The sequence below is a fragment of the Pelodiscus sinensis genome, chromosome 5, assembly GCF_049634645.1.
Source record: "Pelodiscus sinensis isolate JC-2024 chromosome 5, ASM4963464v1, whole genome shotgun sequence".
NCBI lineage: Eukaryota > Metazoa > Chordata > Testudines > Trionychidae > Pelodiscus > Pelodiscus sinensis.
Window position 1 is genome coordinate 41,325,466 of NC_134715.1, and position 26,849 is coordinate 41,352,314.

At 37.9% G+C, this 26,849-nt stretch overlaps 1 protein-coding gene across 3 annotated transcripts in view; it reads right to left on the reverse strand.

Annotated features, from left to right (window-relative positions):
• Positions 1 to 3,177: 3,177 nt before the first annotated feature.
• The window catches only part of HHIP (hedgehog interacting protein), a 110,274-nt gene continuing 86,602 nt past the window's right edge, over positions 3,178 to 26,849 (reverse strand). The window contains exons 12-14 of one of the 3 annotated variants that reach the window (XM_006131777.4): positions 12,743 to 12,891; positions 9,921 to 10,045; positions 3,178 to 9,010 (exon numbers count right to left, since the gene is read on the reverse strand). In XM_006131777.4, coding sequence (XP_006131839.1) covers positions 8,996 to 9,010; positions 9,921 to 10,045; positions 12,743 to 12,891 — 289 coding nt within the window. In that variant the 3' untranslated portion in view covers positions 3,178 to 8,995. Of the gene's footprint in view, positions 10,046 to 12,742; positions 12,892 to 26,849 lie in introns of all 3 variants that reach the window. The other 2 variants (XM_014577905.3, XM_006131776.4) reach the window with 2 other exon arrangements.

Consider the following 26,849-nt stretch of genomic DNA (forward strand, 5'->3'; position numbering starts at 1 on the left):
CAGGAATGATTTGTTTCTGACACCGATTTCAAAGGAAAGAGAATCCAATACTTAATGTGAGGAGTGACAGAGAACTCTAAATTTAGGGTTGCCAGATACTTTCACAAAAAATACCGAACATGATGGGGGAAAAAAGTTGTTGAGCAAAAAAACCAAAAAAACAAAACACAACGGGAGACCAAAGTTGTTGATCAAAACCAAAACAAAAAAACGCAACAAAAAAAGGAGTCACTATGCCTTTAAATCCGCCTACCCCCTGCCTCCGCCAGATGCAGCAGGGGAAGAATGTCGGAAGTGGCCTTCCCTCCGAGAAAAACAGATAAAAAACTATGTTAGTTTCCTAGTGCAAACTAATGGTTCTTATCAGCCTCTTTTAACTATTTAGTCTTTGAAGTGCTAATAGACTATTTGTTGTTGTTTAAGTTTTTTCTGTTACAGATTGGTTCCACTATCCCTTTGAAACTATCTACTCAATGTTCTCTTCCCTTCCCCTCCAATATTCCCCCCCCCTTATTTATTCTTGGTTCTGCACTTCCAACACTCTGGTCATCTGAAGAAGTGGGCTGTGCCCACGAAAGCTCATGATAACAGCTATATGTTTTGTTAGTCTTTAAAGTGCTACCAGACTATTTGTTGTTTTTTAAGTCATTCAGTTTTATGACCCCTTACTTTAAAATATGGAGTGATGCATCCAGTATTAAATAAGTTGTTGCATTAACATAGTCTTCTGAAGATGTTGAATAAATGAAACAAATTAAAAATAAACTATTTCCATTAGCCATTGAGCTGATCTTTAAACAAATGCATTTGAAGTAGCTCCTGTGCCTTTATTCATACATATGTACACAGATTTTGTGCAATGAAAGAGGTGTCTTTTTCAATAAAAGGGTCTTATTTTTTACTTTCATCTTTAGCTAGAAACAAAAATCGGACAAATACACGCAGAGAATATTAGCAGCGTTTCAAGTCACATTTTATGAAAGCAGACTAGATTTTATACAAATAAAACTGGTGTACATTTCAATGAATGTTTTTACTCTTGGCATGAATTAACTGTTCCTAACAAAAATTAAGACAATGGTTTCATATATTTTATTAGCTTAAAGGACAAAGAAAAACACTACCTAACCAGAACTTCAGGCATGCATGTACATAAATATATTAAATTAAAAGTAATTATACATTTAAACATCCTTTTGTCTAAAAAATTTAAATCCACAGATTAACAATAAATCCAGCTCTATGCATTTACCACTTCAACAAGACAAAACTGCTCCATTTTTAAGATATTACACATATATTTGTTAGAATTTATATGTATTATACATATATTATATATTACATAATAGTGTGTACATACATGGTCTTTAATAATATAATGCTTTGCACTTACATAGCACTTTCCATCTAAAGTGCTCAAAGCGGTTTACAAAAGTTGGCATGATCACCAATTTGCTGATCAGAAATTGAGGCACAGAGAGGCGAAATCACTTACTTAAGATCGCACATAGAGTCAGTGGCAGAATTAGGAAGGAAACCTGGTCTACTGACTCAAATTCCCTCTAAATATTCTGCCTGGCTAAAGAAATTACACATAGCACATCATGGTTTTTAACCACATACTTAGACATATAAACCAATGGATTATGGCCCCGATCCAAGAAAACACTTACATACCCGCATAACCTTAAGCACATGACTTCAGTTGGACACTCATGTACTTAATGTTACTCGAGAGCTCAAGTGCTTTTTGCTGGATAGGTGTTGCCTGAAGGTATTAAGTAATGTAATACAAAAAAAATGCTTAAAAATATGGTTTAGAGAAATTTTTGTAAGATATTTCCCCGCATGTGAAATGCATTTCACTATTTGATAGTTATTGTCATAAAATAACATTACACTGCATGGTCAGAGAAATGCCATTGTAATAATGTACTCAAATGACAGATTTTGCTAATTTCCCTTTACTTTTTTGGCAGTGGCTACTATTAGAATTGTTACAAATATACTTTTTGACTAATTAAACACAGTATGATATTGCTGAAATTATACAGGGAATACTGGAAAAATCATGATAATACAACTGTTGGAAATGGAAATTGAGGCTCTATTCCTGCATGATCATCCATGTGGGCATAAGATACTGACTGAACAATTCACAAGGTAGAATTGTTGTCTCCCGATATCGTGACTATTGCAAATGCATCCGCTCAGTTTCCACCTCTTATTTCTGTTTATCTTGGGTTGAATGGAGTCCAGCTTGGACTCTATTTTTCACTGTGTTACTTTTTATGGTGACTCCTAGAAATGTCTGCACTAAGTAGACTTATATGTCACAGTAATGGATCCCCTTCTAATGAAAAGTACTTCATGTTACTTCATGTAACACACATCTTCAATAAAAAAGAAATTAAAAAACCAGTCCTCAAGAGGTAAGTCAAACATGGCTACTACACTCATGTGCATGCAGGCATGCACTCTAACATTTCCAACTGCCCTGGGGACTTTTGAAAGTTTAAAATGTTGCTATAACAGGTATTGTTTCAGTTTTATTTTCAACACAAAACTAAGCCAACAGGCAGATATCCTAGATTGTGTCAAAGAGCCTTAAATATTTCATGCACTGGATAGCATTTGTCACTGTTTGCTCGCAGCATTTAAAACAAATCTCATGCAAGGTCTTACCATTTTGTTGGTTTGAATGCATTTCTTGTGATAATTTCCAATATTTTGTTTATAAAATCCAGTATATGTACAGTGAATATTGTAGTACGTGTATGTTCAGTACAGAGTTTTCTACTGGTATACATGGTTTGAAATGATCACCAGAAATGTATCTAGCTCAATCAGAGCAATAAAATCTATCCATTGCTCCTTCCAAATCCAACCCTGCAGTCCTGTAAAGAAAACTTCTACTGAAGTCAGTGGGAATTTTGTTTGAGTAAGAACACCAGGTTTGGTCCCTCTAGATATACAGCCCATACTAGTAATTATTAATATCTTAAACATGGGCTGGAGATGGATGAGTGATCAATCTCTTTCCTGTTTAGTGAAATCTTGCTTCATATCTAGGACAATGCATATTGGGCATATGTCTCCACTTATGTGTGTATATTGTACTGTAGAGTGGTAATGCTGTTCTTTTCCAAGACAACACACCAATAATATTGCCTTGTAAGTCAGCATCTCTTTTGTAAGCCCATATGATGTTATTTACAGGACTCTGATTTCTTGGAAAATCTTACTGTGAATATTTAGCATATCAAATTCTATCACTACGTACGTGAATACAACATCCATTGAAGTTAATGGATATACATATCTACAGGCATAATTTTGCCCTGTATATTGTGTGTGTGGGAAATCCTGATTCTGCAAACACTCATGCATGTGCTTAATATTATTACTGAGAGTAGTTTTGTTGAGTCCAGTGGAACTGTTCATGGTAGTAAAATTAACTATTGGTGTGTTTGCAAAGTTGGGGGCTTAGATTGAATTGAAATGGCATAGCATTGTTAAGGCATATATGAATGTGTGCAAATCTCTAGTGAATTGTTAAGTTCAATACAAGTTTTGCCATTGATTTCAGTGGATCTAGTCTTCATCCTATATGTCCAATAGGGGTTCACTTTAGTATTTTGTTATAGTTAGCTCATAAAATGGGACAATTGGCATTTTTTCAGTTACCCTCTTTCTTAGATGTGTATTCAAAAACCTGGTAACCAGTGTGTGAAAGGGGAATAAATTGCTGTGGGCCAATTGCTACACATTTTTAAACAAAAAAAAAAAAAAAAGATAATTCGGCAACCAAATAAAATCCTCACATGACTGATGGCAATACCTGTGACAACACACAAACACTCTGTACCTAAAAACAAGCCTAGGCTATATCTATACTACAAGATTTGCCAGAAGAGGCTATGCAAATGCAGCGCGGATTAGCATTTTCTCACGCTTCATTTGCGCGCTCTCTTCTGATCCGTTTTTGCAAAAAACAAGCAATGTGGACATTTCCTTTTTGTGCAAAAAAACCCCCTTTTTGTACAAGATCCATACCAATCTTGCACAAAAAGGTTTTTTTGTGCAAAAAGGAAACGTCCACACTGCTTGTTTTTGCACAAAAACCCCTATCACAAAAACGGATTGGGAGAGAGTATGCAAATGAAGCGTGAGAAAATGCTAATCCGCGCTTCATGTACATTCCCTCTTCCGGCAAAACTTGTAGTGTAGACATAGCCCTAGATCTGCTGCACTAGCTCTGGTAAAACTCCCATCCAGACTAATGACTACAGGAACAGGCTTGCAGGGATAATGTATTCAATGATGTTTCCAGTGAAGTTCTTGTGCTGGGTAAATGGTATCTTCTAAGGACTTAATTCTAAAACTATCAATGGGAGTCTTTCAGTTCACTAGAATGGACTTTAGATCATGACCACAGAGAAAGGCTAAAATAATCAAGGGCTAAGTATTCAAGTGCTCTCCACTTTTGTTTTCACATCTATGTACTCTGAACAGTAGTTAGTCAAAGTATTTTGAATGAAAAGTGTATTCATTAAAATAGTACCCCCTAGAAAATTATGAAAATTTTGTCAAAAGCTTTTTCAACATTTTTTTCAAAACCTATTATTGAAATGTTTATCAAAGAGGTTTTATAAATGAAAGATAGGATTTTGGTAAAATGGTTACTGAGAACCTAGTTTTGGGTAAATGAAGAAAATTGGTAACCAGTTTGGAAATGTTTCGGATAATACATTTATTAAAATCCCCAAATGGGTCAGTTTTGAAGCCTATCATTTGGAAACAACTTTGAAAATTTCAAAAATGTGTCATGATTTTTCTCTAATCTTGACCAGTTTTTCTAACAAGAGATTGCATTTTTTTACTAATGCAGTAGACTGTTAACTTGGTAGGTAACATTAAGGATGCTTTTAAAATATCTAACTTTTTAAATACTTGTATAATCAGTGAAAATTTAGCTGGTTAATATATATATTTTTAGGGAGATTTCGCCCTTAGGACTCATCCCTGCAACAATTTATGCATGTTTAAACATATGAATAGTCTTCTTAAATTCAATGGTACTGCTAACATATAAATTTATTCCTATGCTTAAATCAGGTCTTGGCTCTGGGCCCCCTTGAGGGTGCAGGACCTCAACCCAAAGAGGCATAACTAGGGGCAGCCAATCCTGCCTGGTCTGCAATATGCCTCCCCCAACCAGCCTTTAGCCTGTGGGGCTCTGGCAGCAATTTAAAAGGGGCAACTGTTCCCTTTGTTCCCCTGTCGGTGGCCATGGCTTAAGTATTTGCAGGACTGGGACCTCAGGTACACTGTGTGTGAGTAGCTTCATCCTTGATTGCAATCCCATGGTAGGGAAAGAGACATCTGAGGTGAGCAATATTCCTTCATTTAGGGGATCCCCTTCTGTTTCTCATTTGAGGGTTCTGATGACTGAACTGGAAAAAAATCCCCTTCAAAGCTGATGCCTGTGTTGTTTTTTAAGTGCCTGGCAGTTCAACTGCGTAATAAATAACTGTTTTTTCTGCCTACCTCAAGCAAGTCACCTTGTTGACACAACTGAGCATCAGGATCTAAGCGTGAGGAACTTGAGACTGCTACTTCTGAACCACATAGTGAATGACCAATGCCAACTAAGCTACAGTATTAGAAGTGTGTGTGTGTGGGGGGGGGGGAGCCCAAAGTAGCTGACCAAAAAATAACAAAAGCAGAAAAATCAAAAGTATCATTTTTAAAAATACCAGTATTTTGTTTAAATATTGCATATAATATGCATATAACATAGAGAGATCACTTTGGTGAGGCATCTGACTGCAATGGATTATAAAATAGTGAGCCAAAACAGCATGGGAATACTCTGAGGAAAGAGCTACCAAGCCAAAATTAATGAAAGTGAGTGGGAGAAGAAAAAGATGCTGAAGTTATCATGGCTGCCAGTACAGAATAGTTCTCCCTGATATTGATAGTTAGATAATTTGGATGCCTGGAGCACAGTAACCTCTGAGGATTTTTATACACCAGGAGCCAACATCTGCTCTTTGGTGAGCACATATGGGTCCCTTGAAATCAATGGAAGATGTTTTGTGCTAATCTGAGGGAAGATTTTGAGCTAATATTTGCAGTTGCACAAGTCAGTTTAATATTTTTTGTGATTAAAAAGCACAACAATGATTTTATGGCAAATTCTTAACATAACAAGTCTTTGCATCCCAAATATTCATACTGTCATATGTGGAGTAGAGAAAATGGCTCAGCGGCTATGCAAATATTAGCCCTTTACTGGTGTATGCTATTTTTTTCAGGAAGAGGGAGAGGAAAGTTAGTTCCCCAGTACAACGTGATAAAATGAGAAATATAAGTGGATTAAATCCAGCTGGAGGCTAAAGTAGATTTACGTGGCTTGATATAATTATTGCACATTTTTCTCTTGGAGGGGAAAGATGCTGAAAGAATGCCTGAAATGCATATTATGTTGGAAACAAAGGCATGGCATGTGTTTCCTAATGACCGTATTAAAATAAAAGACAGGAAAAAGAAGAGAGAAACTCAAGCACATGCACAAAATCCTATTTGGTCTCCTTCTCTGTTTGCCCCATTTAGCCAGTTTCATTTAAATGCACTGTTTTTTATGCTGGAAAACTTCTACTACACAGTGACCTAACTAGCAGTGAGTGCTACAAAAATAATTTAATTTTTGCATGTCAGTTCTCCATTCTCTGCAGTCAGACTTCTTTAACATTTTTTACCGTTAGGTTGACCTCAGTTTACTCACATTTTTCAATGTTTACTGTAATTTATATGAAAAAGATGCAGTTCAAATGTCTAATGAGAACATCTTTTCCCATGGACATCCTCATGTTATATTCTACACCCTTAGGGGTTAATGGAGGGTGGTCTGCTTCCACAGGATGGTAAAGATGTTTAATAATTCAATGAAAAGCAAATTCCTCTCTCTTTCCCCCTTATCTTCAATCTTTTAGACCTGTTCTTCGTAATTAGATCTGCAAGTTTTCTGGAATGTGGCAGATGGATTTTATTTTATAAATTGATGTATACATTTCAAATTTTAGGATGGAATCCTGCCCCACTGATGTCAACAGATATTTTGCCATAGATTTTGATGAGGCCAGGATTTTAGCCCCCTATCTTTTTGGAGTGCGGATATCTGTTTTCACCAGTAACAGCGATGAGGGGCCATCCAAAAACTAGATTTTTTTTGTTATTATAAGCTAACATCAGTGACTCTGGATAACTTCTTACTAGAAGAATTTAGTCTTTCATGAAAGTAGATAACAGAACCTTAGGGCTTGGTTCTTTTCAAAGAACTTGGAAGTGACTCGGGAAAAGGTCCATCATTCCTTTTCAGTTAGGTGCTGAAAATATTCAAGAGTCACAACTGGTATGAAGTTACAGCTTGGAATTACTTTTGTTAAAGGAAGTGTGTGTGTGTGGGGGGGGGGAGGGGAGTGCTAGTTTGGTTGGATATTTAAATGTTGTGAATACTGCAGTAACTTTATTCTTGTTTTGCTGACTCTATGAACAGTATAATGTATAATAAAACTGCACTATCTGACAGATTTAGACAGCTGGCTCTTTCACAGGAAGCTTACATTTTGTTAATGTCACCCACGTTGAATAAGGGAAGATTAGTTGTTAAGGTCAATTTACAAAAATGGTTGTCAGGACATTTTTTTTAATTGTAAAACTTTTTGTGATGGAATTCAAAAAAAAGACTATAGGCAGAAAGCAGTGGAGACAAAGAGCTGCTATTAACCTGCAGATGCAGGCTAATGCAGGGTTCATTGCAAGATTTGTCACACTGCTTAGCCAATGAAGTGTTAGTGTGACTAGAAGGGACCACCCTTTTCTGGGGTAAGAGGGCAATTTGGTCTCCATGCTCATTTAATCCTGAGACTTCTTTGAATAGACTGTCACTTGAATCTACATTGTGCAAAATTATGCATGCACTTTTTAATGCAGACTATTGTTCACTAAGCACTCAACCAAGATTTCTCAACCAATTTCCATTTGGCATGAGGTCAGCTGAAACTCAAGTAATCATACATGGAAGGCAAGTGTAGCTTTCAGTTCACTTTAGCTAGTTTCTTAACAGATCAGGACAAATATCATGCATTTTTTACTTACAAATGTCAGATGTATTTTAAAAAAGAGACTGAAAACATCCATTAATGTTACAAGTCATGGTCCTACAGAGGTCATTTTCTTATCGGTGTGAAATCTCGATGGAATAGGTTGGACTGCATTGCTTAAACCCCTAACCACTATTGATACAGACACAGCAGTGTATAGAACTCTGATGGGAACATTGTGGTTGTTCTCTTACTTTTGTAGGTAAGTTTTTCTGAAAGGCAGTATTGCAAAGGAAACCTTATACGTGACATATATGAACACAGAGATCAGACCACACATCACGGAGAATCAGAGGCCAAGGGCAGGTTGGGGGTGGTCTCCCCAGTCTGAAAGTGTCTATAGATAAACTATTAACTAATGCTTTAAAAAACCTGAATACAGCATGTACACCAAATTTATTGATACATTTACAAAATTCATTTTTTGCTAATTCTTCAAGGAACATTTACATTTAAAACCATATTTGACAACAATCGTCAAATAACGTTTTGTACAAGTTATGTAGCCAAGATTTGCTAAAGTGAGTGCTTGTCCAATGAAATTCCATTCAGTTTGAAATCGGTAACAGTCTAATCATGCATAATCTGGGCAGTCCTGTTATACTGAAAAGCATTTTTTATAATCATTTTTATAGTATGCTGGAATTCTATAAAGATTGGTTGGTGGTTTTTCATCCGTCGTAAATGAATATATGTTGACACAAGGATACATTTCTAGATTACATCCACAACACATTTAAGAGTGTTTGCTCTCTCATTCCCCGTCATTCCAATTAAGTTGGTGAAAAATGTAACTTTAGTATTTTACAGGACATGGTAAAGCTGTTTCATCTAGGTGACGTCTATATTATAAAAATAAAATAAAATAATATAAATATGTAACATGAACCCGGTGCCCAATGTTAAATAAAATATATGATAAAAAGCAGACCTTCTAGGATGATTGGTTTTGAAATACGCTGATATAATTAAATTATTAAACACTTGAAACATTCTTGATATTAAGCTGCGATAACCAGATTTCTGCATCTATGCCAGATAAAGTAGTAAGTGCATAACATTCTGTAATAGAAATACATTGATGAAGGTGAAGGTTACAATCTTACAATGAATTGCCTATTTAGGAATGCATTAAGGAGTTTGGAAATATTATCTCATAGCATAGTTCATTTCACCTTAAAAACTGTTATAACTAAATTTAATTAAATCCATCAGTTTATACAGTAATGTTTCAAAACTCCTCTCTTTATTATAATCAGATAGTTACAGACATAAAATTGCTAGGATGTCAAAGAATTCATTATGACATCATAAGAGTTCTTTGATGAAAATGTGGTTTAAAGTGGAATCACTGTGTAAACTACTTCATGCGAAGAAACATATTTTAAAAATTCCACTAATTATGCAACCACACTTATGATGGGATTTTGTATGTGTTGTACATCTATACATTTGTGCTGATGTGTGTGTGTGTGTGTGTGTGTGTGTGTGTGTGTGTATATATATATATATATACACACACACACGCATGCAAAAATTATCTGCACATGTCTGGACATTATAGTTAAATTAATAAAAGTGAAATGAATCACCGGTGTTTATAGCAGAATAACAGTCTTTTTAACATGATAGGATTCAAAATAAATGCCCGTTGAAAGTGTAGTATTCAGATAGTCCCAGAAGCTATACAATATAGCTGGTTAGATCCAGCAAATAGGAGGTCATGTCTATGATCTGATCAAGAATACCTGCCCTTGTCACTCTTCGGATATTTCTATCCACTTGTTCACACTGGAGGCCAAGATATCCTTTTTTACACAAGCACTTATTGGGTCTTACACAGACACCTCCATGTCGACATACTGGATCACATTTTGCTGTGGGGGAAAAATAATCTAATTCATATTGAAAATAATACTAAGAAAAATCAAAGGCATGCACATGACATAAGAGATACCTTGCACCAATGACTGTAATGGTAGAGTTAAAAAAAATTAAAGTAGTTAATATCTCCAAAGATCAAATATGTGCTAAAAAAAAATTGCAGCATGGATACCTCAAATTGTGAAGCAAATAAATACTGTTTTCATACTTCTATGAGGACCTCACAAGTAATTGATTGTGAAAATAGTTATTTGACTTATGGGGAAAATGTCAAAAGTGCTTAATTTACGTAGGCGCCTCAGTCTTATTTTCAAATAAGGCACTTAGAGAGCGAGGGTTTGGATTTATAATGGTACTTAGGTAGTATTCTGCCTGGCTTAGGTACCTAAATCACATTTTCAAAAGTGACTTAGGTCCTTTGATGACTAATGACTAACTGACACAGGTGCCTCAATTTCACTGACAGTCAATGGGACTTAGGGCTTTTAGAGTCTTTCAGTGAGATTCAGGCACCTGTGTCCATTGGGCTGAGCAAAGCAACACCAAAGTACCTTTAAAAATTTGGCCCAAAGTAACTTTTGAAGTCATTTAGGCTCCCATTTAAAAAACTCTTGTGGTATGCCTCATAGCAGTGTTTCTCAACCAGTGGTACGAGTATCCTCAAGGCTACTTGAGAGAAGTCTTGGGGGGGGGGGTACATCAATACAACTGAAATGTAGAGAAAACTGAATTTTTGTTTTAAGCTTTACAGTGCTTTATTATTTTTGTACTTTTTACACCCAAAAATTTCATCGCCTGCTCAGACTATGATTAAGTTGTTTAAACAAATGTGTTGCAATGGTAGAAAACAATTTTGTGTGTCTGAAAACTGGAGGTACTGGGGGTACTATAATTTTTTTTTTAAACGGGGTACTTATTTTTTTTTAAAAGAGGTACTTTATAAAAAATGATTGAGAAACACGGCCTATTAGCAACACCTAACTGATTTAGCAGCTTAAATCTCTTTCTTAAGGGTTGGTTAGTCATTTAGCATCTTAACTCCCATTGACATTCAATGCTAAATATCTTTAAAAAGTTGGGCTTTAGGCACTTTGTGTCTCTTTAAAAGATACCTGGAAATTTACCAGTGCAATTCTTTATTACTCAGCTTTGTCAGATGTTTTAACTGTAAACATTATATTGAGTTCTAACTAATATTAGCCAAACTAACAATACATAACTGCATAGTGTAACTTCTTTAAAAAAAGAGATTTTTTTGCATGATGATATCATGTGGATGGTATTTAATGATGTCGAAGACAATATAAATCTGTAAAAGGTCAGATCTCTTGGTTTTCATTAATAATTACTAATGTTCACTATAAGGCTCTTTTAAAAGCAGATTATTGCCTCCCATTATTTACTTTTATTATTTAGAATATGTTAGTGGTGCAAAGTCCTATGCAAGGATCTCAGCACTGCTGCTAAGTGCAGTATGACATGAAGTAAAAGAGAGAATCCTTGCTCTTTGCTAAATTGGAAATGCTGGATGATATCAGATAGTCCCACAGCCAATCTGTGAAAAGGGGAGCGATGGTTAATCGCTCATCAGTGATTCACATCAGAGTGCTTCTGCTTGGAGCTCCCCTTGGAGTGGAAAGACTACTCTTCAGAGTACAAACTTACAGAATTTAGGGGCTTCTGTGCAAAGGTCTGCCCTTTTGTGCAGCTCTGTGGGATTCTCTTCCCTCTACTGCTGTGCTGCCATCATCTGTCTTACTTGCTTTTCATTGTATACCTACAACCTTATCAGAGCCATCATTAACTTCAGCTCAGCTCTGGGGTTAGGGTTTGTTCATTAACTTTTGCTCCCATTGATGACACAGCTAGAGAAACACACTGGGTCCCAGAAAAAAGTTGGAAATCGATTTCCAAAAAAATCTTTGCAACAATTTGATGTATATAAGATAAATTAATGTTTATAATCCAGAGAAATTCCCCAATGGTTTATAAAAATTTTGCAATTATCAATTAGATATTGTGCTGAAATATTTATCAATTTCTCTTTAATCATCACATTGACTAGAGTAACAGTATCTTATAAGGAAAAATAAAATAAAAATGCAAAGGCATTTTAATAAAAGACCACATCAAATTAGCTAACTTAAAATATGCAAAAGACCTATTGTAGGGACAGATCCTGCAGCCCCCTTCTGAGCAGGTAATTACTATTGAAGACAGTGGTAATTCTATGTGAGACTTCAGGTTCAGGGACTTAGGACCACATTTTTCAGGGTATTTAGTTGCCTAACTCCTTTTGATTTGACTGGAAATAAGGCACCTATATATCTTTTGAAATCTGGTTCCTAGTTTATATTACTAGAATTTTCCTTTGTATTTTACAACACAGCTGAAAAATAAAATAGGAGTATACTGTAGTCTATAATGTTATTTCTGTTAATTAATGGAACTCTGCATGTTCTGCTTAAGGATCTCCTAATGTAGCCTTAAATATTAGTTATTGTAGATCATATACCTAGAGTCTTCTACTCCACCCATCACCATGGTATCAAAGACCCCATTTGTTCTGTGCTTCTAGAAGCTCCAAAAATGTTGCTTCATTAAAAATTTTATCTCAGCAAGTCATTAAAGGCAATTTTTGGGGAATGTAGGTGCCATTTTCACTCATTGCCATGAACCTAAATACTAACCAGTTCTGCAGAATTCTCCTTCCCAGCCTTGATTGCAGCAGCATTTTCCAGTGGGAGTGCAATGCCCATTCCGACAATGCCTTGAGCATTCAGATGTCAATATCTGTGCAGACTGAGCTGTTCTTTTGCATTCTTCAGGGACTAAAGGTCTGTAGAAAAACATACGAGTCAATTACTTATTTAAAAATCAGGGTCAAGGGGAGAGAATGCTTTCACACGTGAAATTTAAAAAATCTTCCCCCATTTCCCCCTCCCCATAGAATGCTGTTTAAAGTGGCCCATCTAGAAAGGCTTACAGTTTTGTACAGAAAAATGCATGAATACTGCAAGTGAAAAGAAATTCGTTTTCACATAAAAGGATTATATGAATAGTGTCAATTGACATTTTTTCAGATCTTATCATGAATCATATAATTCCATTTCCTGTATTCAGACAGTCATTGTTGACAGTGAACATGGAATGTGTGTTGTGCAAGATTTTTCTTATTAAAGGCTTCGTTGATAACTGTTAGGGTAACTTCACTTGCTTTCGCCCTTCATAGTCTATTGAGGGAACTCCCTTAGGATTTTCAGATCCCAGCTATCACCTCTCTTGGGTGATGACTTGTGTCTCGCTCCCTCCTGAGCACTGTTTTTAAGACTGTGCAGCTCCCTGCCTTACATTGTGATATCCTCAACAAGTTAGTTTGCCTAGAGACCAACCCTTGTGCTTTATTTTCTTCCTGAGGACTATGAGCAGTGTACTTGCTACACAGCTTTTTCTAAGCAAGCAAATTTATTCTTATCGTAAAAACTTTACATAGCAAGCATATAAAACCAATAGAAGTTTCTCTGCATATGCCTAAAGCTTGCTAGATGCCATCCATCTATCTTACTGGGCCCTAGTATGCCACAGTTTTTCTAACCCTTCCATAAGAGTTGGAGGCTCCTGGGACAGAAGGTCATATCAATTTGAGAGATAAGAAATAGGTCCCTGTGTCAGCTGAACTCTAGCCTTTGGATAACACGAGTCATTTCTTTGTCTGTTGGTTTCTGGAAAAAGCACTTTTGAACTTGTATATGCCAGACCCCTACAGGGTACCTTTCTGGAGGTGTTTAAAATCTGACTGATTCACTGTTATCACTTCTCCACTGTTCTCAGCCCATAGAGGAGCTGAGGCAACCCTCTCCAGGAATTGCATACCATCCCCGGCATACGGTAATATGTAAACTATTAATATACTTAACATAATATGATTGGTAAAGATATTGCATGTGGTTGCGATCTCTGTCACAAATACCAATAGAAGTTTTGCCACTGACTTCAATGGGAGCAAGATTAGGATCTGATGGCATAGTCATTTTCCCATAACTATCATTCAAAGAAGGGTGAGACATTTCATGTCCTTAGCAAAACACAGTACAATGCATCTTTGTATGCAGTGTTGATGGAGCAGTGACAGTGCCGGGATAGTATAGAGACAAGGTGATTATCTCTTTTGTTCTCTCATCAACAGAGATTGGTCCAATAAAAGATATCACCTCACCCACCTTCTCTCTAATGCATCATTTCATACAAGCTATCTTCTAAGGTATTCTTCAGAATTAAACAATACGTATTGAGACCACTGTGAGGCTGTGCCATGACATCACATATGAAGGCAGCAGAGAGTACCAGTGCTCTAGGAGCTGAACTGTCTCCTGAGAAGCTTCCCTGATGAAGCTCAATAATTTGTTTTTATCTTAAAAGGCCCTAAATAGTTTTGGAACTGTTTAGCTAAGAGACTGCCTCTCTCTATGGACCCATACTGCTACTACTGAGCTCAGCAGCCATGCTTAAGGGTATGTCTAGACTACAGAGTTTTGTCGACAAAAGTGGACTTTTGTCGACAAAACTACACCTGCATAACGTCGACAGAACTCAGCAGTTTTGTCGACGCTGGTAAACCTCATTTTACGAGGCATAACGCCTTCTGTTGACAGAGTTCTGTCGACAGAAGGTGTTATTGCATGTAGGGTTGTGTCTAGACTACAGGGTTTTGTTGACAAAGCAGCTTGCTTTGTCGACAGAACTGAATGTGTCTAGACGCTCTTTGTCGACAGAAGTTTTGTCGACAGATACTGTCGACAAAACTTCTGTCGACAAAACCCTGTAGTCTAGACGTACTCTAAGTGAAGTAAACCTCCTCAGTGCTGGAATTCACTTTCTACACTTCAGTGTATGGCATTCTGTCACTTCAGTCTATGGCATTCTAGAATTCTTTGGGGTGTACTGCAAGGTTCTCTTGTCTCAGAGTCTTCTGGCAAAGTTGGGGGCCCATAATGTAGGAGGTGGAGGATGAATGATGTAACTAGGGTCTTAGAATATGGCAGGGTTAACAAAACTTTTTGTTTTTGTGGGATTGTCTTTGAGTTGGAAAAAATGTATCTATTTCATATATATATTTTACAAAATATTTTATTGAACACAAGGTTTTAATTCTGGTTTACATTTTGGGAGCTGTCTAGACAGAATAAATAACTGACAAATCAAAACAGTTTATACTTGAATAATAATGGGTGAGGAGCGGAAACAAAAGTATAGGAAATGGACAAAAGGGATGTTTGGACAGAACTTGCAAGACACAAATGGATTTTAGAAGATTCTCACTGATAGTGAGAATAAAATAACAGTTGTGTGGAGGGAAAGAGAAAGCTGCCATTAGATAAGTGTATGGAGCTGGAACAGCAGTAGAAAGCAGTAAGATGTAGTGGAGGGCTAAAAACAATTAGAACAATTCTGAACTGGGTATTGAAATAAATCAAAAGATAGTGAAATTCTAGGAGGTTCAAGTAGAGAAAAAACTGAAACTGACCAGCAGCGGCTGAATCAGGAGACCTGGGGCAGAGCAGCTGGAGTGCTGCCGGGTTGGTCCAGTAGCACCAAGGAGCAGAGCTGCAGGACCAACTGGCAGCGCCCCAGCTGCTCTGCCCCAGGCGTCCGCGAGAAAAGCCTGGTCTGCCGCGAGGGGGGGGGGGGACGCACTTGCTGTGTTCCCCCCTCTCCCCAGCAGACCAGGGAGACACGGGCGGCGGGACCGAGACGCACCGCGGTCCCGCCACCCGCGTCCTCCGCGGCTTTGCTCCGCGTCTCCCTGATCTGCTGGGGGGGGGGTCCCCCAGCAGACCAGGGAGACGCGGAGCAGCTTTTCTCGCCCCGGAGGATGCGGGCGGTGGGACCGCGGTGCGTCTAGGCAGTCCTGCCGCCCGCGTCCTCCGGGGCGAAAAAGGCCCCGTTCATAAGTACGGATCCGACTTAAGTCGGATCCGTGTAACCCGGGGACTGCCTGTATATATGTATGTATTGTTTCATATTTAAATAGTATTTTTAAAAGCCCTTACACTGGCAACTAATAAATCTTATACCAACAGAATATTGTTCAAATACATTGGAAAAAACCTACAGGATATAGATTGAGTGGAATTTTTTTCCAGTAAAAAATTAAATCAAGCTGTACAATTTTCTGTTAATTACTCCATTTGCATGTAGTGATTTATTATTCATTAAATAAGGTTTTAATTTTAATTTGGGAGTAACTGTAATCTGCTCACATCATATGGCCTCAAACATTCATTTCATTGATATTTTTTATTTAAAAAGTTCCATGCACCATAACTGGCATCTTGTGCCTTTTCCTTTTCTTGTCAAAGAGTAGATGGAGCCTTCCATCTATATAATGAATAACATAATTTCAGAGGAAATGAAGGCTTAATTGTATCTCTATATGCCTATATCGCCACACTTTTCAGTTGCCTTTGTGATTTTTGGTTTAAATTATCACTTTTAACATTGAATTAGCATTGATTTTTGCATTATATTTCCTTGTATTTTTCTTGAGATAGAATCACCAATAATTTTTTCATTTGTTTATCATACATTCATATACACATGTTGTACCTGTGTGTTTATTTGAGCTATATTGTGATTCACTCTAAAAAATGTTCAGGAGCCTTGAAGAGCGTGTGCACTCACCTGATGTATTGGAACTAAATGAGGAGGATTGGAAGGAGGGGATCTAGGAGTTTTTGGCATCTGGGTGAGGTGGATTTGTTAATGAAAATTGGGCCATGAGAGGATAAGATCCAGAAGAGATGCCAGTAGTGGGGAAAGCATTTTTGTACATGTAATTCGCTGGAAGCTTGGTGAATTGAAGTCAGGGAAGAATTTAGCAGTTGGGAGGGTTCCCACTGAAGCAAGGATACACAAAGAGTTTAATCTCTGGAACAGCCATAGGCTTGCTACCAAGATGGATAAACTGACTATTGGGATTGGGATTCTGCTTGAGTGGGAGATTGGTTGCACAGAAGAAAAACTTTCGAATGGTGAAGACTATAAGGAACTCACCAAGGATCAAAAAAGCTAAGCAAATGCATAGCACTGTTGGCAAATGAAATTCATTGTTGGCAGATGGAAGAAATAATTTAAGTGCCTCATACACATTTTTGTGTTTTAAATTTAGGAAACAATGATAGTTTTTTGACAACTTAATGAAAACCCTACTCAATCAAAAACAAATAAAATACTAGGACCCACAGAGAATAGGACAGAAAGAAATATTCAAAATGTTATAGTTTCCTATATATCAATGATTTGTCTGTACCTGGAATACTGACTTCTGTTCTAGTTGCCCTATCTAAAAAAAAAAATTAATTGCATAGAGCTTGGTACTGAAAACTATTTGAAAGTCTAGAACAATATTCATGTGTGGAACAAATGAAAAGGTTAGGACTGTTTAGAGAGGAGATAAATGAGAGGAAACATGATGCAAATTATGGTCCCTCCTTGGACTCAAGACCAAATTAGAGTCAGTGACTTCGTGAATGTATCACCTACTTCTCTGCTATCTCCAAGTTGGAAGACATGCGACTACAGCGATGGAGTTACTCACTAACCCCATGATGATGTGTGAGAAACATCATTTCACCCCTGGAATTAATCCATATACAGCTTTCAAATGCACAGTCCAGTAACCTGATTGTGTGGGATTTGGCCCATAGGAAGTCAATCAAAAAAGCTGCTGCTAATGACTTTGTAACAAGAATTGTTCAGGCTCTGTCTTAAAGAGCTATTCATATAAACAGTACAGTATTCGATATCTTGTTTGTTAAAGTATACATTAATAAATCTGTGTAATCATTGTAGATATAAGGCAAATGGAATAAAAGCTGCATTTGGACTCGGGGTACCCATTGTTCTTATGAAAGTCTGATACTCAACAAACTGAGACATCAGGATAGTGAAATAATTTACATATGCACTACTATACTAGGAACAGAAAATTAGCCTCTGTTATTTAATATAAGTTGAGTACAAATATAGGTCATGTTTTAATAAATTTAAAATTCACATTAAAATAGTCTGTCATTTCATGACATCTTTAAAAAAAAAATCTCTTGATAGTTCCACCACATGCAGAAAGTGACTTAACTGTAATGTGTATTGCTATTCCACTCAGGAATACATGGAGCAATGCAATTTAGGAGGCAAAATTCAGTTTCATGTAATTCCACTGAAATGAATTCTGTGCCATCAAGGCTGAATTTGGCACAATATTTTAAAAATGCTTGTTGAGTAAAATGAACAAAAGATACATCTGTTCGTTCTGGGAATAGGGCATATCCATGCAAATCCTGACTCGGATGTCAAAGGGCTTGTGATAGTTTCACTGCTATGTGGACAGGAGAATTACACTTCAATTACATTTCAACCAGAACGTTAGACTTAGTTGTTAAAATGACGCAGCAACACACATTAGTACAAAATGTACTCTAGCTTCACTTTCTGCTGGGGCAAATTGCAACTGAAAATGTTTGTTTTATTATAATTTACTACTTGTCACAGAATAAATATTGCATCTCTTCAGGTACAGTTTCTAAAATAAAAATATACTTTAAGTACTGGGAGACATGCCAGAAGCTCGTTACTTGTCTGCAGATTTACTATGTAGGGATAATGTGGAAAAAACGCTCACTGTTCTTAGATTTAAACTCAGCAACATATAAAATTTATTCTTATATGGTATACTCGTTCATGACCTCTAGTCTTAAGAAATTCTGTCATGTTTGAAAACTAGTCCCCAGTGGAGCCTGTATCAATGTTAATAGCTAAGAGGTCAATGCAACTGCTAAACAGTTTGTATTACTGTCAGGGTGGTCATGAAAACAACACCTGCTGCATGAGCACTTGGCAGCTGGGTCAACAGGCACTGTGGGAATTTATCAATTTAGGGGGCCACTTGCATAACACTTTGACTGATGAATTTGCAAAGACTGGCTTACTGGGCTAAAGCTGCTCTATTATGTATGACTTTCTTTGGGATGGCAGAGGAATTGGCTTCCTGCAGGCTCCAGAAAATAGTCAAAAGATAAACTGAACTGTTTTTTCCTTATAAAGTGATAAAAAGCAAAAGCTCCTTAATACCCAATGTTCAAAACAGTAAGAAAAAATGGAAACAAAACCTTTACAGTCAGTGATTGTGCTGTGATTAAAAAAAAAACCCTCCGTTTTTCCATAGTGGTTACAATAGGCTTTTTGTGGTATATTTCTGTAAAGTGAAACTCTCTAGCTTGGTTATTTACTAAGAGCCTTAATTTCTCTTTAGTATCTCTTAGGGGAATATTAACTGCATGTGGCTAGGTAAATGAGATAAGAATTTTGGATTCTAAGGCTAAACTTAATATAATTAGACATTAATTCTGACTTTCCATTCTCTTAAAAGACTTAGAGGGATAGTAACTTTTTGGGTAGGAAAGTGATCATATGGCCCACCTGAGCGGGTTCACCAATAAAATGGCTCATTTTGTTGACAATTTTAATAAGTGCTTTCAGTGTATATTTCCCTTCAAAAATTAACAGGAGCTAATAAAGAATTGGTTATGCTGGATCAAAACAATTGTCTGCATAGTTTGAATCTTCTTTCAGATAATGGCAAATAATGGATGCTTCATAGGAGGGAATGGATTTCCTTAAAATGAATAACATACCTATGTCTGGTGAATTTCTTTCTAACCCTAGGTAATATTTGATTTAGGTCCTGAAACATAAGATGTTGAGGCTTTGTTAACACTACTACTTGTTTGGGCAAAACTTTTGTTGGTCAGGAGTGTGAAAAAAATCTCCACTTCTCTGATCCACATAAGTTTCACCAATAAAAGCGAAGGTGTGGACAGCCTTATATTGGTAGGAGATGATCTCCCCCTAACACAACTACCGTTGCTCTTTGGGGAGTGGTTCAATTATGCACAGGAGACTGTGAAGCTGCAGCAGTACAGCCATGCTTCTGTAAGGTATGCAAGTGCAACATACCTTACATGTAGTATACCATGGTCTCAGAGTTGTTTTCTCTTTCTTTTTTCTTTTTTGGGCTGGCTGGCTGGGCATTATCCTTAGCTAGTATAGTGATGAGGATGAGACTTCCAAAAAACTTGACAGTGCTTGGGGTAAGAACACTGACTGCCCTTCTTGCTGACTGATATTGCCTCATTATTTTCTTGCACTCCCCCAGTTCGTCTCCATCTGTTGTCACTTGTCTTCTACTAAGGTTTTAACAATTTGGGCAGAGATTTTTTTTATTCTGTATTTGTACAGCACCTAGCACAACAGGAGCCTGGTCCACAATTATGATAATAGAGATAATGTTATCTAGGGGTGTAAGTGACTAGTGAAATAGTCGACTACTTGCTTTCCAACCCCCTCCCCATTGTCTCTGTAACAGAGGCAGCAAGCAGGGAGGGAAGCAGGAGTCTGTGCTGGGGGGAGTCAGCTTAAAAGCGAGTTCCTCCCAGCACTGTCTTCATGGGGTGGGGCGGGGCGAAAAGGAGGCAGAGGCACAGAGGTCCAGGATTTTCTACATTAAAAATGCAGAGGTGCAGCCGTCTGTGACCCAGAACGAGCCAGGACTGCTTAGAATCGCCTCGTGCCGGGTTTGAGACCTACCTCTGCTGCAGCTCTGAAGTTTAAATGTAGTAGGAGCCAGACTACCTTCACCCCCAGCTCCTACTACATTTAAACTGCAGAGCAGCAGCAGGGCCCCTTATTAACTAATCGTGCAGTCAATACAATTTGTATCCACTGCTCGATTATTCAGTTATCCACTTCTCAACATCCTTAAAGTTATAGATATGCATGTCTGTTTGCTCTTTTGAATCCTGCTCTGCACCTGATCAATAATTTTGGCAGTGAGTTCTAGAGGTTAATTATGCATTTTGTAAAATAAATAAAAGCACTTTTTAAATCAGTTTTAAACATATTTCCTTTTAGTTTATTTTCATTCAATGTCTCTTGGTTATTGTAATATGAGGGTAAATGGCAATGCCCAAATGACCTACCACAAACCATTCTTTATTTTAAATAGCTCAATATTTCATTTCTTATCATTTCGTATCTCCACCAAATTGTGTTTTTACACTCTTTGTTTACATATGAAAGTATTTCAATATGTTTGACCATTTTCACTGCCATTCTATCATAAACACACATAACAATGGCTTCAGAGCAGTTTGCGTGGTTGAACTTATTTTTGTTATTGATGTAAGTAGTATAGTAGTGGTTCCTATGAGTCCCAGTCATGGAGTAGGACCACATTGTGCTAGATGTATAAACATAGAACATGTCTAAAGATGTTTTAATTTAACAAATAGTTCTGTGGCACCTTAGGCTATGTCTAGACTTCAGGCTTCTTTCAGAAGAAGCTTTTCCGGAAGAGATCTTCTAGAAAAACTTTTTCTGAAAGAGAGTGTCCCCACAGCAAAAGCACATTGAAAAAGTGATCTGCTTTTTCGAAAGACAGTGCCCACACTAAATGACACTCTTTCATTTAAGCTGTGATTACTATGGATGGAGTGGCCACCAGGGCACTTGTGCTTTTTCCTCTTCTTTCTAAAGAACTCCCTCTTCCCCATCCACACATTCCTTTTTCCAAAAGAGCCTTCAGAAAAAGACTTCTTCCTCATAGAATGAGGATTACCAATGTCAGAAAAACACCTCTGTTCTTTTGATTTTCTTTTGAAAGAACGCAATTGCATTATGGATGTAACTGAAGCTTATTCGGAAAAACAGCTGTTTTTCCAAAAAACCTCTGTAGCGGAGACATACCCTTAGAGACTAAAATAACTATATCTATATCTATATCTATCTATCTATCTATCTATCTATCTATCTATCTATCTATCTATCTATCTATCTATCTATCTATCTATCTATCTATCTATCTATCTATCTATCTATCTATCTATCTATCTATCTATCTATCTATCTGTATAGCATCATGAGCTTTCGTAAGCAAAACCCACTTCTATCCATAATGATGTCTACATCTTCCCTTAACTTGAGTTAATTAACTGGAAGCTATCAACATCTGTCCATAGTTCAAATGATTCCTTCTAAATATGTTTAATCTAGCACTGGTTATGTGCCATTGTGCTGACCAAACACTCCTTTCTTTAGGTGAAGCTGGAATTTCTCCCTATTTTATTGATTAACCTAAATTACTTTTGCTACTTCACTGTTGACCCCTTTCCCCAGACAATGAATATATTAAAAAGTGCAGCTTTACTATGGCTCTTTGAGACATCCCACCTTTAACTTCTGTTCACAGTGAAAATTTGTGCATTGATTCCTACTCCTTAATTTCCATCTTTTCACCAATTCCTAAACCATGATAACACTTCTTATAGCAACATACTTTCTTTAATGCTCTCAAAGAATTCTAATAGTTTGGAGAGGCATGTTTAATTACTATTTTAATTAATATACCTGATGCTGAAATTTTACTTCTGTAAATGCTGGGATCATTCTCCTCTTCCTCTAAGCATGAATAAAGCACAGCATTAGCTATAGTATCTTCCAGTTGCTGATATTAGTGACAGGTAACTCTTTGGATCAAATCATCTTTTGAAAAGTGCCAATTTTTAATCTACTATATATTTGAGAAAGTTTGTGCGTATGTTTCTCTGTGTATGTGTCCATCTACCTGTGAGCTACCGCTGCTCCAACTGGCCCCCGGGAGAAGCTACTACTGTCCCTAGTATCTCCTGAGATTCCCTCCCCCACAAAACCTTCCAACCCTGCTTCCTGCACTTCCCACATGTCAGCCTCTTGCCTTGAATAATTCTGGTTCAGTCTTCTGGTAATAATATTTCAAATTGCTTTTCTCCTTTTTTTGTATGTTTGGGCAGACATGCCTGACTCTGGTATGGTATACAGCCATTCTGCTAAATAATACGGCCCTACTCTCAAGTGATGAAACTTTCAGCATACCGTAGTACAATCCACACTAAGACAGTTAGGGTGCGTCTAGTCTACAGGGTTTTGTCGACAAAAGTGGACTTTTGTCGACAAAACTATACCTGTGTCTACACTGCTGCTGAGTTCTGTCAACATAACGTTGACATAACTCAGCAGTTTTGTCGACATATGTAAATCTCATTCTATGAGGAAGAACACCTTTTGTCGACAGAGTTCTGTCGACAGAAGGCGTTATTGCATCTACACTGTCCTTTGCATCTGCACTGTCATGTCAAAAAAGCGGCTTGCTTTGTCGACAGAACTGGATGTAGTCTAGACGCTTTTTATCAACAGAAGCTTTGTCAACAGTATCTGTCGACAAAACTTCTGTTGACAAAAGCCTGTAATCTAGACGTACCCTTAATGTGCATCATACTAGCACAGTAGTTTTAAACCCCAGTGTACCATGTGGTAACTGTTCATCTAAACAAGCCCTGATTTTGTCTGTGTACCTATTTCAGTGTTTCTCAAAGTGGGTCACGGGCTCGCTCCACTTTGTTTACCTAAAGGGTCCATAGCTTTGGAGCCTCACAGCTCCCACTGTCCTCAGTTTGCTGTTTCCAGCCAAGGGGAGACGTGGAAAGCGGCAGTCTGGACCACACCACTTCCCACAGCTCCCCTTGGTTGGAAACCGCAAACCAGAGCCAATAAGAGCCACGAGACTCCATGGCTATGAAACCTTTAGTTAAATAAGGCGGTGTAGGCCCGCTAGCAGCTTTCCCAAAGTAGGCCCACAGCCCACTTTGAGAAACGCGGGCCTATTTACACACATCTTTTCTATCCTGATATTTTATTCAATGCCCCAGCCTTCTAGAGGAATTGTGATTACTGACTTTTTCTTCCCTACTAGATACCTAGGGTATTTTCTATTATTGATCTCTTCACCAGAAGACTCTTCCTAGCTGGGCAGCTCAGCATCTTTCAGCTTTCTTCTGACAAGCTTCTGATTAACAAGCTTCTGACCCATCTTTATTTTCCTTGTCAGTAGTCTGGTTCCACTTTAATTATCTCTCCCTTCCCTACTGCCTAAAATGTGACCATCTTCTCTGTACTCACAATCTCTTTTGCACAAAGAGATGCTGTAGTTCCTCCTGTATAGCACATGGAACCACAGGCATGTGAGAGAAAGATACTATACAGCCCTGGACTCAGAGCGTCCTACTAATCTAACTTTGTCTTCCAGAACTAATCGCTCACACTTCCTTGTATCATTTGTAGCAGTATATGCCCTCTGCCTCAGGCTCCTCCCCAACACTTTCTAGAAGTTTGTCTAGATGTGTCAGGAAATCTTTGTACCACTGCATGCCTACCAGACAAATTTCCAAATGATTTTCATAGTCTCTGCATACCCTGCTAACAGTATTTGACAGGAGAATCCTTTATACTGAGAGCTTGTCTCTTGCTTATTGTCATGCTCCCTGGTGTGTTGTGAGGGGTACCATTTCAGTCTCTTCTACTATCAGAAAAGAAGTGACATCCTATTGCACTTGCAGCACTTTTCTTTGCAGCACTAATTTTGTCACTGTGGTTTCAGATTCTTTCTGCCTGAAAATAGCCTCTCTACCTAGCATGATTGCTATGTTGCCCTCCTAGCGTAGGCTTAAGTCTTCTGCACAAATACATAATCTCTGAGTCTCACTTGGGACTCACTAACTTCAAGCAAAATAGACCACTTCAAATAGAATGTGTCCTGTCTCAGGGTATGTCTACACTACCACCCTTGTTCAAACTAGGGTGGTTAATGTAGTCATACAAACTTGCAAATGAAGCCCGGGATTTGAATTTCCCGGGCTTCATTTGCATCTCGCCAGGCGCCGCCATTTTTAAATGTCCGCTAGTGCGGATTCCGTGCCGCGCGGCTACACGCGGCACGGACTAGGTAGTTCGGAGTAGGCTTCCTATTCCGTGAAACGAGGAGTAACGGTAGTTCGGAATAGGAAGCCTAGTCCGAACTACCTAGTCCGTGCTGCGTGTAGCCGCGGGCACGGAGTCCGCACTAGCGGACATTTAAAAATGGCGGCGCCCGGCGAGATGCAAATGAAGCCCGGGAAATTCAAATCCCAGGCTTCATTTGCAACTCCGGTTGCCTACATTACCACCCTACTTCGAACTAGGGTGGTAGTGTAGACATACCCTCAGAGCCTGTTTCAGTAAATTGAATTATCTGATACAGTGATTTTGAATAAACCATTTCTGATTTCATTCAGTCTGACGGCCATGTAAGACCATTACATTCTAGAAGGTGAGGTCAGAAGACTCCACTAGATGTGCTGTTGGGAGTTTCTCCTTACATCTGAATTCGAGGATGGTTTCTTCTCCTCTTGGCTAGAAAGTTGATTCATAAAGAAACCACAGGGCCTGAGGTTTTGAAGTGGGGACTTTGCCATGATTGTGAATTTGGTTGTGAAATCTCAATCGGAGGCATGGGGGATTTTATTAGCCAGATGGGCTGGGAATATAATGGCTTCCTATTATAGATAGCAGAGATAAAACACCAGATTGCATCCATAGTCAAACAATGAACCTCTTCCACTTTGACTAAAAGAATAAGTTCATTTGATGGTAGAAGCAGTAGGCTCCTGTGTGAATCTGCTGCTAGGACTGGGGGGACAGAACACGTTCCCCCAACAGAAGAAGCTTATTCTGTGTCCAAGTTACTCCTTTGTAGCCAACACCGACCATTAAAAATTATGGCTATGTTTGTCCATGTGGAATGTTCTCACTGAGCTGATAAACAAAGCTAATATTTTCTCTATGTTCACATGCCTCCTGAAGACCCCCTCCTACCCTGGTGCTAACAAGAAACAACTAATAAATAATTGCAAGGTTAAGGGTAACTAGGAAAGTTTATCTAACATCTATGTCACAATACTGTTATTATCAAACATTGCCTTATTGAGATGCAACCACCATGACAATTTTGTTTGTATGACGTGTCTATATTTTCCCCTCCACTTCATTTTTGTTTTGTCTCTTTTCAGACTTAAAACTCTTGCCACAAGAATTACACTTTTTTATGTGTGCAAGTTTGTACAGCAGCTAGCACAGAGTGGGCACGATCAGAAACAAATGATAAATTATATTTGTATGGAGATGAAAATGTATATACTGAATGGTGCATTATGCATTCTGTTTTTCAAAGGCTTTGGCTTTCTTAAATCCACACCTGGTAACCAGGATGCTAGCAATGAATGAAAAACTAATGCTTAAAATGTGATGATGCTCATATGCTAAGATATGGAACTGAATCAAGTTCACCTACAGTGATAAGTTACAAACAAACCAACCAACCCTCCTTTGTCCAAAAACTATGTACATTGCCATAATCCATGTAATTTCAAATGTAAGCCAATGGGCAAGGACAAAGTCTATATCACTCAGGTTACTTTCCCCAGTAACCAAACACAAATCTTTCCTCCCTGCCCACACATGAATTAGCTAACCAGGAACCCTGCAATGGGAGGTCTAGCCTTTCAGGTATGTCATTTTTAGACCACCCTACTAGACAAAGCAACAAGAACACAAAACCAAGGTCAAACAAGGCAGCCCCTGGTAATTGGATACTAATAATGGATTTAAGGTGTAAAGTTCACTTAAACTCTTACATCAACAGACTAAACAATCCAAATGAGGCTGACAAGATCTGTGTTAGAAAAAATGTTTTAATACTAGAAGCATATATTAAACACTTATATTAATCTTGATTGACTGGCTGCAGTCAGAACTGCTTCCTAAATAATAGCAATGTATCTGGGTGCGATAATAATCACAAATGATTCAAATTGTACTGTAGCTGGTTTCCTA